Source organism: Polyodon spathula, chromosome 18 (genome assembly GCF_017654505.1).
Source record: "Polyodon spathula isolate WHYD16114869_AA chromosome 18, ASM1765450v1, whole genome shotgun sequence".
NCBI classification, from domain to species: Eukaryota; Metazoa; Chordata; class Actinopteri; order Acipenseriformes; family Polyodontidae; genus Polyodon; species Polyodon spathula.
Window position 1 is genome coordinate 32,972,181 of NC_054551.1, and position 13,478 is coordinate 32,985,658.

At 38.0% G+C, this 13,478-nt stretch overlaps 1 protein-coding gene across 11 annotated transcripts in view; it reads right to left on the reverse strand.

Moving 5' to 3' along the window:
• sgip1a (SH3GL interacting endocytic adaptor 1a) overlaps positions 1-13,478 on the reverse strand; it is a 43,667-nt gene that overhangs the window by 8,853 nt on the left and 21,336 nt on the right. For 3 of the 11 annotated variants that reach the window (XM_041217654.1, XM_041217648.1, XM_041217655.1), the window contains exons 3-17: positions 12,405-12,468; positions 11,828-11,852; positions 11,667-11,723; positions 11,061-11,115; positions 10,417-10,598; positions 8,108-8,119; positions 6,111-6,122; positions 4,962-4,986; positions 4,439-4,502; positions 3,939-4,015; positions 3,733-3,822; positions 3,141-3,215; positions 2,297-2,938; positions 2,015-2,139; positions 810-963 (exon numbers count right to left, since the gene is read on the reverse strand). In XM_041217654.1, coding sequence (XP_041073588.1) covers positions 810-963; positions 2,015-2,139; positions 2,297-2,938; positions 3,141-3,215; positions 3,733-3,822; positions 3,939-4,015; positions 4,439-4,502; positions 4,962-4,986; positions 6,111-6,122; positions 8,108-8,119; positions 10,417-10,598; positions 11,061-11,115; positions 11,667-11,723; positions 11,828-11,852; positions 12,405-12,468 — 1,659 coding nt within the window. The remainder of the gene's footprint in view (positions 1-809; positions 964-2,014; positions 2,140-2,296; positions 2,939-3,140; positions 3,216-3,732; positions 3,823-3,938; positions 4,016-4,438; positions 4,503-4,961; positions 4,987-6,110; positions 6,123-8,107; positions 8,120-10,416; positions 10,599-11,060; positions 11,116-11,666; positions 11,724-11,827; positions 11,853-12,404; positions 12,469-13,478) is intronic. The other 8 variants (XM_041217656.1, XM_041217652.1, XM_041217659.1 and 5 more) reach the window with 6 other exon arrangements.

Consider the following 13,478-nt stretch of genomic DNA (forward strand, 5'->3'; position numbering starts at 1 on the left):
TACGATATATATTTTTATGAATGGTATATGCTCTTATATGCAGCATGCATACACATTACAGATGCCACAGATACATAACTCTGCAGGCATAATAGCTTGTGCTGTACATTTCAATACGCCTTTGACCCAGGAGGCTGATGTAATACCTGCAGGTGTATGACAATGCCTGTCAAATGTGGGCAGTTTGTCAACAAAAGCATCATCTTCTGACATCATTGACAAAAAGGTACATAAAAGAAAAGGAAGCAAGCATAAAAAAAAAAAAAATGTAAATCAAGAATAAATGACAGCAGGAACAAAACAAACAATGACACATCTTTACAATACACAGTTATATACAAAAACATATACAAAGCGAACGATGCAAAGAAATGAACTATGAATGGAATAGAAGATTAATTAAAATGGTATACAATTAAACAAGCAGTTTAGAAAGTTTAAAAAACCCATAGATGTAATTTCACTTAACTGATTTTTTAAATAAGCTGTGGTATGTAAATTAAAAATGGCCAAATAGATTCTCAGCCCAGCCAAATACATGCTAAGTGCATAGTATTACAACAAATACAAATTCGTTGAACATGCTAGTGAAGGCTTGACACTACGATGACAAAGTATTTTTATATCAAACTACAGCAACTCTTGTTTGGAATTGTGTATATATATTTTGAATGGGTTTTTTTTTTGTTTGTTTTGTTTTGTTTTTTTTAATATCATCAGTTCTGTTGATGTACAGAAAAATATTACTGTTAAAATGTCAGGCTGAGAAAACACCCGGCTTTTCCAGCTAACTGTGAAAGAACTCCGACCTGAAACGCAAACGGAGAGTTCTTTACCGACAGTGGGCGTTGTGGCCGCGCTCAGGGAGTTAGTCGATGAGATGGAGGACGTGCTTTCAGCCCGAGCCAGAGGCGCCACCGGGGGCGGGCTGAAGGAGTGGACGGGAGGGCTGAATGGCCGGGGCTGGAGGACAAAAAAAACAACACTCACTCACTGAGCACACGGCTCTACTTCACACAGTCTCCACTTCCTGTACGATGATCCCTTCACATCAGCAGTAGAGTTACCACCACTCAGGTACAATACACAGCAACTCCGAACGGAAGGGAGGTTAAAAGTGTTAGACATCCATTGATATTGTGCGTCTATTGCAGTAATGTTGTATCCTGATTTATCTAACTTGTGTTCAATCTATGGTACTGGTGGCATTTAGTGTCCTGCGAAGGCATACTGAATTTCCAGGACACCTTCCTCAAAAGTGGGACGATCCAGGGAAAACAGGGACAGGTGGCAACCCTAAAATTCACCAGGAACAAACCTTTCTCGTGTAAGGGTAGCCTTTTAATGCAGCAGTGTCCATCTGTGTGGCGATAGTGAGGTAAGTGTGCCAGAAAATGATTCAGAAAGATGTTGAGATCTAGACACAACAATTAAAAAAAAAACAAAATTGCCCTCAATGAGTCATCCTAGCGAGACTGGAGTGTGAAATTTGTTTATCAAACAGTCATATTGCATAGAATAAGTCAGCAATAAAGTAATAAACTTTATCCCTGGCTGAAAAAAAAACAAACAACAATGTAATAATATAAATGCAAAATGGGTGGAATTTTAAGAATTATTTTTATGCCACATGTTTTCTCCTTTTCGATAACAGCAGCTGCATTTTCTTGCATAGCACTAGACAGGTTTTTCAATAACCATCACAGTCAGCTGCAGTATCACAACAGCCATCTCTGCACTGCAAGATCTATGCCGATGTCAATGCAGCCAGTGGCCTTTCTTACTGGGATCTGTGGTTCTGTTGGCTTAATACCAGCTGCATCAGTTTTATGTGCATTTAATATGTGGCCACAAGGTGGCACTGTTTATAGTGCTTCCATTAACTGTTTAGCATATTAATCCTGTGCAAATCCACCATGGTTGTCTTTTGCTCAGCAGTCTCTAACTTTTTTTTACCTGGGATGTTAATGAAGTATTCTTTCTAGTTGAATTATATGAATGGCGCGACACGTACCACGTCTCCGGCACCGGGCTTCCCAGGAGGCAGTTTGGGTCGGGAGGGCGGCCGCGGAGGAGGAGGGGGCGGGGTTGGGCTGCTGCTAGCCAATGGGGTGGTAGGACGAGCAGGGGAAGAAGAACCTATAAACAAACAGCGGGAGATCAGAAGGAGAAAACCTGAATTTGACCGGCAACCTCCACAGGATTATGATTATTTGTATTATTTACATGTAAAATGGCACACAGCAGAATATGTGGTGGCAGCCCCCTATTAAAATAAACTGTATGGCACACATACCACTGCCAGTGCTCGTCCCCGAGCAGGGTCCCGGGGAGGACACCACCGTCCTGTAGGTGGGGGGCGGAGGCGGAGGGGGCGTGGCTCTCGGACCCTGCCCAAACTCTTTGGGAGATGCTGTTGATTCGACGGCATGGTCTTTTCCTGGAGGCAAGTCGGAACTCCTCTTCCCATTTAAGTTCAGGGGAGGAGGGATATTGCGTGTGGGCTCAGCGGGGGGAGAAGCTGCTTTGGTCTCAGATGGCATGGGTGGGATCAGGGGGACAGGCAGTGGGGACACAGGTTTGTCTTTGGGGTACACCACTGGAGGAGCTGGGGCAGGAGCAGGAGCAAGAGCAGAGGCAGAGGCTGGGGCTGGGATAGGGGCAGGGGTTGTAGGAGGAGCAGTGGCAGAAGCAGCAGCAGCAGCATCATTGTGTTCTGGGGACTCATCCGAAAAATGGACCCACTGGCTCTCTGTGCTCTCTGCCTGGGGTTTTGGGCATTCTACTGGTCCAAAGATGTTGTCCAAGTCGCTGATAGATGGCAGTTTGCGATCTCTGCCTGCTTTCACCGAAGGATCCTCGAGTGAATTTGAAGTCGGCTGCCATGTAACGACGTCAGTGTCAGGCTCAGTCTTGGGACTTTTTGAAACAGCTCCATCTTTATGTTACAGATGATTACAAAACAAAAAAATGTGTTATAGAGATCAAACACAATGTAATTCAAGAAAAGAGTATTTCACACAATTATAATAACACACAAACATCAATATACTGCACAATACACTGTACTGGTCGATTGACGCTACCAGCAGGGTCAAGGTTAAAGATAATGAACCTGAACGAATGTAACTTGTTCTTACCTGTGACATCTGTTGAAGGTGAACCGGTCTGAGGCGGTGTTGCTGGAACATTCTTAGGTGGAAGTGGAGGCGGAGCTAAAATGAAAAAATAGGACATTTCTTTCTTACAGATGAGATGAACTTTAGTGGAGGAGGTGAAAAGGAATAGCATGCCCCAATAATGACGGGTGGTGGAGAGTGAGCGTCTGTAAACGAAGGTACTAACCAACGCAGGAGGTTTTAAAATGAGCCAGGGATATAACTGTGATACAGCTTTATTTTAACAATTGGGGTCCTAAAACGTTCTGATGTGGACGCTTTTTCTTCAGTGTCTTATGCGTTTCTTGCATGTTAGCATGATGTGAGCACTGCATCTGCAATGCAGTTCCATTTCGCCGCAGCAAATAGCCAGGTTTTAAAGCTCTTCAGCTGCACATGAGGCCTTTAACATTTTATCAGTCCAGACTTCTTAATCAGTGCACAGAGATAATGAATATTCACATCTGTTAGAGAGGTTTGAGTGATCACATTACTCATGGCTGAAGACTAATGATATGAAACAGTTGACAGTTTCCCAGCTTTGGGAATGCGCATTCAAACAAATAAGACTTACTTCCAGTTGGAAATGGCCTTGATAATGGGGCCTCCTGATTTTGCTCACTTGGTCTAGGGACACCCCACACTTCAGACTCGTCTATTACAGCTACATTGAAAAGGAAGATAATACATATCTATAGCAATATTAATGGCCCCTCCAATTCAACACTAGTAACATTGCTGCATGCAGTTTTAGTTTCTTAAGCTTATTAAATGAAGTACCTTCAGTTTTCTGTGCCTCAAAGGCTGTTTCCAGAGGTGGGCCGAACAGAGCTGTATGATCCTCTAGTGCTTTCTTACTGTAAAGAGAAGGAATGATCCAAATGAGCCACGAGGCCAACATAACAGAAAACATTCAAACAGGAAAAACGAAAAACACACGCAAGAGATCTCACCATAGTTAAATTTGGGCCCTATTCACAACTCTGTAACTTATTAGTTAGGGACTTAGGGTCTGTTGTTTTTATATGTATCTATATATAAAATAAAGTTGAGTTTCATGAAACTGTTCTAGACAGTCTTTAACAACAGCTTAGAACGGTTTTATGAATATTGCATTTTATTAGACTATTCAACAAAACATCTTTCAAAATAAAGCTTTGTGAACAGTGCCCATAGCAACACGTTTAGTCTGAAGTGGTTATAGAGGTGCTGCAATGCTAATTTACACCGAGGTGTTAAAACAAGGTGCAGTGTAACTGAACAGTGCAGAGAGTACGCACCTGACTGGCTCTGCAATGGGGGTGGGTGTTGCTGTGGATCGCCTGGGTCGTGCTATTTCTTCCCCTAGGAGAAGATGAATCAGTGTAATATTGCTGGTACTGTATATAGACCAGTCTTACTACTATTATCCACCTAGCAGCACACACTGACTTAAAAATTAACATGATACAAACTCACAGCTAGATCCTGAAGTTATTCCTGAAGATATAATAAAATCTCAATAAACTGCTGTGGGCTTCCCAGCATGTTTAACACACCTGTACATCTAGACAAAATCATCTTAAAGGGTAACTGTATATGGTAACAGGTGCCTGCTAAATGTACTTTGGTGCATTAAGGTAATTTTTCTTGGGCTATGTATTGCCCACAAGGGTAATATATTATTCACAACCATTGTTATAGTAATGTGATCGCTACAGAGATATGTATTAGTAAAGCGATTGCTACATGTAAATAGTATCATATTTTACTTACAAAGTCAATATCAACTTCTACTGCTGTATATCAGATCACAAAACTTACTTGACAAGTGTCTTTTTATCAGGCCCTGTAAATTGAAAAAAAGGCATCTTAAAAAAAAAAAAAAAAATAGTGTACATTTTTTTTCATTAGAGCAAAAGCTTAATAAATCTGTCCCATTCATTATTCGGGTACAGCCAATAGCATATCATTTTTATCACAGCTGTCAAAGCAGTGCTACAAATCAAGAAGGAATTTCAATATACTGTAAAATATTGAGTTAGAAAAAGTCTGTGTACCCAAGGCATTCCACCCACACTGCAGGCAGATTTGAGCTGGGTGTTCAGATTGGCATTTATTAGTAATTACTTCATCCAGCACCACTGGCTTAGCTATGAACAAAATTATGTTTATTAGCTTGTGCTGTGGCTGCTAAATCATTTTCCTGAAGTAAAATATACAGTATATCAACAATAGCTGTTCCACAAAGAAAGGTGGGTCTACCATACCATACCACACCATACTGTACCAATTAAGTCTATATAGCACCCTTCCCAGGGCAGCTTGCAAAAATATAACAAACTAAAAATCAGCTTTAATCTGCTTGCTGGTATAAGGCTAAATATGTTTTAAGTTTATATTTTAAAATACCTGTATGGATTTACTCAGCATTCCTAATATTATAGCAAACGTGCGTTTAAAAAATTAGACAAAGGTTTTGTAGAAATGTCTCCATTTCTTAATAAAACAAATTACTTGCTGGGAAGCTCCTTTTTTTAATCCAAGTTCCTTTTACTTCATTTATTGTACAATGATAATTGTGTTAACTTGTAAACTTCATGGGTGTAATGATGAAACTGCAGTTCATACAATAAAGCGTAGTGTACAGCAGTATATTATTATACAGTGAAACCTCTATTTTCCAATCTAACTGGGACCAATTTGAATAAATTACAATACAACCTCATACATTGAAGTATACAGTATACTCTAGCCTACTGTAATCACTCGAGGTGGAGGGCTGATTAGTACGCTGTCTCCGTGAAAACAGGGCAGATAAGAATTACACTCAACAGGTTAATAAGAGGGGGCAGTTTGAGGAACAGAGGCGTTCGTAGAATTGACTTTGTATAATCAAGGTTTCACTGTAAATGATGTAATGGCACTGAAAGCACCGAGTTGTCTTTTATGATCAAAATCTTGACAACTTACTGGGCTATGCTTCTGTGACCAGCAAAAGGGAAGAGAGAAGAGACACCTGATCAGAGAGTGACAAGTCAGTAACAACGAACAGCTGCAACAATGGAGGGTCCCAGGGTAAATACAGGCCATTTAATTACTAAACAAAAACTAAAATCAGACTGTACTAAAAGACACATGTTACCGCACACATGTTTGTTCACTTAAACACGTTTGTTACAGAAAATTCTCTGTTTAATTGCGTTACTGTCAAGGGTGGCATGTTAGAATTGCACTTCCTGTAACTTTTCACCTGAGCAGTTTCTTCAGGGTCAAAGTGGCAGACTGACAGCATTCTTTAACCTAGAATGGTCCCAGATGTCATTTTGTACAATGAAGACAGATGTTTGAAATAATGCATAGTACATTGAAATGCATGAAACTATTTCATTAGCCATAGCCCCATTAAAGTAGAATGCTATTTAACAGTACTTATATTTTGTGTATTATCTCACCAGTTATGCTGAACAAAATTAATTTAGTTTAAAAGTTACTTATAAAGCTCCTCTCATTGTCATTTTAGTTTTACGCTAGTAAATCTGTGTATGTGTGAAAAAACACTAAGGAGTTGTCAAAGAAACTACAGTAGCCAATGACATTTTTCTTATCTATAAGTCAATACCTTTTCAATACTAACATGGTTTAAGAAGTGCTGGAAATCAAGGAAATTTCATAATTTGTCAATGACAAACAGTGGATTATTTTACAAATTCACCATGTATGTGGTTTATTCCATACATACATACATATTGCTCAGCAATAAGTGGCTTATGTCATCTCTGACTGTATCTGGCCCCACCTGGGTTATTTACTGATGTCATTTCCAAGCATGACCCGGTTCTTTTAGTCCAGGCTGCCCCGCGTTAATGCAATACTCTCGTACTTTATACCTGTACTTCGAATTTACAAAGGGCACTGAAAGGATGAATAAGTGCATTTCTCAATAGTAAACTATTCATCAAGAAACAGAACAGTATTTCAAGTTCAGACTGTTCCTGATTTAATTAAAACAAGATTACACAAATCTAGTTACAGTACAAACCCCCTCCTGCCCAAAAAAAACTTTACATGTTATTAAACAAATAATCCTTTGAGCTGTAATATAAATGAGGGAGAATAGCGGCATGCTGAGTTGACACTGGTGAAAACAAATAAATGTACTTAATCCAACAAAAAACGTGTTCACACTTCAAAGTTTTGAAGCAAAATCTCAACAAATTATTACATTAAAAAAGCAAGAGTTACTGATTCTAGCAATTTCTTTTAAACCCCTCCTATGTAAGCACATAGTAGTTTCTGGGACGACAAGATGCGAAAGTTTGAAAATGATCAGACAACTGCAGTCTGATTTGAACTAGAAGCTTAGGTCATCCAACTAAAGACCATGACAACCTGAAAATGAACCTTGACATTTGAATCACAAATAAATAAATATATAAATAAATAAACTTTCAGAACAAGTCATCTTACTAGAGGCATTGATCTGAACAGTTTTATAGGGTAAACAAAGAAGTAGTTATGTGTTCTCAAATTATTTATCAGGCCTATTATTATTTACTGCTCAATATTAACTGCTTATTTAAGTGTGAGCTCATATACAGCATTGACTCATGGAACAGCACTGCTAAAAGTGCTATAAATGCCTGGGCACAGTTTTGACTGTATTAAAGGAATTATGAAGTACCATGCTTTTCAGTTCTTCTACATACTGTGTGTCAGTATAAAAATACTTTTTATAAGACAACCAATTTACATTTCTAAACACCCAGGACTGTTAGTGTGATTTACATCTATGATCCCCTTAATTCCAAAGATAAATGCCTAATATAGGGCTTTATTACACCATTTTTATTTTTGTTGTTGTTTTTTTTTATAGAGTACATATATTTTTGAATGACAAACGCATGCACACATGCAGTTAAAGCACATGCAGAGAGCTGTGTGAAACCTGGCAAGGAACAGAATCTTACCGAACTTCTCTTCTGTACAATGAAGCCAGAGTTTGAAAGAGAGGAAATACTGCGTTAGGAAGGATAAAGGGGACGATGGACTTAGCGAAAACGAGGTGTGAAGTGAGTCATTACTTATGACCAAGTCAGAAACAATGTATCACATGAAATAAAACAATGCTATTGCACAACATGTTGGAAGTGAGCTCAGCCATTGGCCAGGCACATGGGAATTCTGGGATTCCATTTAGCTAGCAGATTGTCCAGACGTTCAGGGGGCTGTCCTAATGTAGTCTTGAAAATCATCAATGCTTGTTTTGTTTTTTTATATTGTGATTTGTTTATGATTTACTCAACATTTGGGGGTTATTTAATCTTTCAAGCTAACAAATGTTCTTGGTCATTCCCGCCCCAGTGGTTTAAAAGCATTGGGCAAAAAACAGCCCAAATGGTAGAGCCTATTCAAAAGACCAAAAGATCTTCAATACTTTAAGTAAGAAGTACCACCAAATTAAAAGTCACTATAGACTGCATGAGTAGCTACATTCACATACAGGCCAACACTCCATTATCATTTGGAATGCTCAATATTAGAATAAAGATTACATTCTCATAAACTGCGTGTTCAGAAAATGGTAGGATGCTTCTTAATATCCATAACTATGAATAGCATTTACTTTTAAATACATATTCAAGTAAACACTGTATTCCAATTAAATAACATATTTAATGATATGTAACTTCCATGCTGGAATTCTCTTTTGTATTTCAAATGCATCCTAATCTCGTGTTGTTGAGAACCCTATTAACCTTTGCCCAGCCTTCCATTCTTTCAAATAGATTTCATGGTCAATCTGTAACCATGGTTACCTCTTGGCAGACACAGGTCGCCGTAGCAAGGTTCCATAGTGGTATGGCATGTTCTCATGTATAATTCATACAGGTAATTGCATAAGGTTTGTTATTAAGTTAATGGAAACTAAAATGTTTATATGTCTGGGTAGGCTATACAGTAGTACCCATTTGGCATCACTGTTAGGTGTATCTATTAATTATAAATTAAATAGCCAATTCATGTACTTGTCAAAGAGTGATTGATAAAATCACAATGCCAACGCTTTAAAGTCACCAGAAACTCAATATACTGTAAATCCTAACATTATATGGGCAAATGTTGAATCAATAACCTGTTTAAAAAACCTAAAAGAATCAGCAATGTAGCCACTTTTTAACACCATCCACTCAAAATTCAGGAACCATGCAAACTTCATGTCTAAAGACTGAAAGGTCAGGTTAATGACTTTGCTTTGGAGAAAGAGAAATGAATAAAGCAAGTTAATCATCTACATTTCAAACAGAATGAAAATTGTTACTTTGCCACTTAAAAAAAAAAAAAAAAAAAAAAAATTACTTGTGTATGCCATCCCAACAGCTGTTAAACAATGCATGCATCATTATTCAAAACAGAAATAAAATAATAACAATAAGAAGGACGTACTGATGCATGTTTTCCAGTGGGAACCCCTTTAAAGAATGTGTGTACACCAGTCTGGCTGTGTGATTGTACTGTCCCTTGCAAAGGACTGGTGTTCCAATGTGTGTGTGTTTAAGGGGAGTAGTTCTACCAGATATAATGTGGTAGCACACCACTTCAATCTTCCATCTTTATACCTTCCTAAGCAATGCAAGACCTTGAACAAGACAGACGAACTGTTATAACAATCCCGGACAGAACCTCCTGAAACCACAACACCACTTCCTGTGTTATATATCACAGGTATGGTGATAACGGGTGGGAAGGAAATCGCTACAAGACTTTGAAATAAACCGGGACTGTTTTACAGGAACACTTTATTGAATCTTGCATTTTTAAAGGCCATTAACTTTCAACAGCTCGACACAATGAATGGTGCCTCTTCTGCATGGCTTTTCTTGTACCATTACATTATAAAAGTTACACCACAGTATTTTTGCACGGAATCTCTGCTGTTTTCCTATCCATTTCCCTTGGCTATACTACACTTTGCCATGCTTTTACTATGGTACGTTTTATAAGGGTAGCTCCAGCTTGAAAATGTATGTCCTTTCAAATGACAAGAACCGATAAATAACCCCTGGGGCATGCTCATGTAAATAATCCAGAGCTTTTACACAATCTCCAGGTAGAACATATCACATTGCTATTTTATAATTAGCACAAAAACCATAGATCACTACAGGCACAGAACAATACATGCTTTGACTGAACAGTGCTTGTACTGCTGTGTCATAAATGAACAGTCTTTCCATAAATAATAACACGGCAAGTTTGTGTTCGAAGCAAAACTCACCACAGGGGATGGAGTCAGGGCGATGTTGCCTATGGATGCTTTTAGTACATCTACAGACGCTGCTGTACAGTTTAAGGCGTCTTTAGCTTGTAAAGGTTTAATCTTAATTTTAAACTTTTTCCGATGGTCTTCCTCCTCTTCTGATTCGCTGGATGAAAAAAAGTGCTTTGCTTTGGGGGAGGGTGGATTTTAGTTAGAGAAGACAACGTTCTTTCTACACGTAAAGAAGAGCTCCCGTCTATATTACAACAAAGACAACGTTCTTTCTACACGTAAAGAAGAGCTCCCGTCTATATTACAACAAAGACAATGTTCTTTCTACAAGTAAAGAAGAGCTCTCTTCTATATTACAACAGACAGCGATCTTTCTACATGTAAAGAAGAGCTCCCATCTTTATTACAACACAAGCTTTTTATTCCTGTCAAAACTTCTCACAGTTTCAAAATATGTTATAGGAATGCAATTTTGACGTGTGTGTGTGTGTGTGGGGGGGTATGTGAGGGGATGATCTTAAAGTGTACCATAAAGTTACATCCACCTTTCTGTGTTTTGCAACAGTTTTTCATTCCTTTCAATATGTTCAATTTTAAAGGCTGTGTTTCAAAACTGTTCTAAAGTGTGCACGTTTATACAATAAGGATATAGGATGAATCCTCCGGCCTGATGCTGTAGCCTTCGTCATCAATCTCTGGAGAATTCTAGAAGAACAAAAAAGGCATACAGCTTAAAGTATATTGCTTGAGGGCGTTCTTGTGCAATCACAGAGATGTACTGGGTGTTGTAGCTGGTTTTTTGATGTATGGTCTTGGTTTTTGTATACTTGCAATGCGAAAGGAAAGATGTCAATGAAGCATGCAGCATTTCAGGAAGTATTATTGGTGAATAAGTGATGGAATACACAAAATACAAAAATAGCATGCATTATCAACTGTGCCTCAGGCCTCAGCTTCTGTTTAAAATGATATAATTACTGTAAGAGACTGGTTTATAACTTTGCAGGGATGGAGCTACGACTTCCATGGTCTACTAGGATCCATTCCAGCTTTACTGTAAGATTAGTTAGAACCACCTGAGGTAACACATTTATGGTTTGTGTAACTTCAGTTATCACATCCTCTAGGCGCTGGCTGCAGTTACAGATAATAAAGGTTCTTTTCAAACGTGAAACCCCCCATTTATTGATTCAACTAATGCAATGGTGTGACCCATGCGACGGGTTACACTGCCTACATAGTAGATCAGTACTTACATATCGCTCCCAGTCAATCTCTGCATAAAATCCATTTGCAGCGCCATTTGTCTTTTTCTTTAGAAAGAAAGTTCAAAATGGGTAGATGAAAATATCAGTGAGTGGTACATACAGCAGCTCTACTAAATATAAATGATGGTAGTTTTAAGAGGAATACTTACATTACCATCTCTGTCTGGTGATCCCCTGTAAGAAAACAGAACATAACTGTCACAACAATAATAATAATAATAATAATAATAATAATAATAAATAATAATACTATCAAACGATATGTATTTTGCAAAGTTACGTTTTTTATATAGAATAATATAGCTGTTTATCGTAAACTGCTGACCAACTAAGCACCTGTTTTTAAAGAGCAAATTACAAAATGCAATGCTGTAGGAATGGCTGCAAAGGTATCTCTTTGTTAAAATAAGTAAGTTGGAGATGGGCTATTCTGTTTGTTTGTTCTTTATTCGATGGAACTTCATTCAAAATTATGCAGGTTAATGGATGTATACTCTTTGAAACATAAAATTAATATTCTTGAAGCATACCTTTCTACCAAGCATACTCTGAAACACTTAAATTCAGGGATAAATAACAAAGGCTTCTTTAATAAACATTTTGATTATTTTTTTTTGCAGTGAGCTGCTGCTACTGGGAAGGTGTTTGACCTTTACAGCTAAGCTTTCAGCATCTAAACTATCAGTATAAAAACCAAACCTCGATAAATATGGCCCACAAACTCACGTGGAGTCGGTGTCCTTTTCTTTCTTGCGTATGCCAAAGGCCTTTCTTGTGCGTTTTTTCAATCCTATAGGGAAAAAAAAAGGCAACCCATTTAAATTTTAATCTGATGATCAATGGTATGCATCAGCTGACTTTAATAATAGTCTGCTGGAATGCAACGGATCCCAGATCTGGTCATTTTTTGTCTGACAGGAGAGAATTTGCACCATTACTAGTTTTTTAAACTTCAATCTAGTGCTCTTAACAACAGTGTCATCACTGGTATTGTTCAAACCTGAAGATTATGTTAAAAGCATGGCTAGGCAAAGATCGGCATACAGCTACAGACACCAACAATAAGACATGAATCCCTGATCTACAAGCAGATGAGATAATGAATACAGTAGGACATATGTGATAAAATCATAGAGTGCAAATACATCTTAGCAGCAGTAGTAGGTAAACAGTTTTGAATGTATCTAAAATTGAGCAGGTTAAATTTCACAGTTTTCATTACTTTTTTATGTGTTTCTTAAAGGCAAGGTGTGAATCTAGTATAATACCTAAATACTTAAATTCTGAGATAGTGCTAATCATCTCCCCCTTTACAAAAATGGTGAACTGATTCTGTGTTATATTTTATCTAATAGAAAAACGCATTCCCTCTGTTTTACTCACATTCAAACTCAAGCCAATTTGACACCTCTATCACAACAGCTGTTAATTTTGTAGCTGCTTCTTGACTAGTTTTAGCACTTACATACACCACTGTATCATCAGCATACATTTGGATATTGGCTTCTGGAAAGATCAAAGGCAGATCTTAAATAATAAAGGCCCTAATATAGATCCCTGTGGGACCCCCAAAGTACAGTTCTTAAACGTTGATTGACTATTGCTTATTTTAACACTTGTTTTCTATCCGACAAATAAGACTCCATCCATTTCAATGCCTGACCAGACAGGTTAAATTTAGTAAAACAGTATGATTAACATGGAGCATATACACAGGAGCTACTGTAAATCAAGGTCAGTACATTAGATAAACAAACAAAAACACTATCTCTATTCCTAATTATGACATCTGGTACCTTT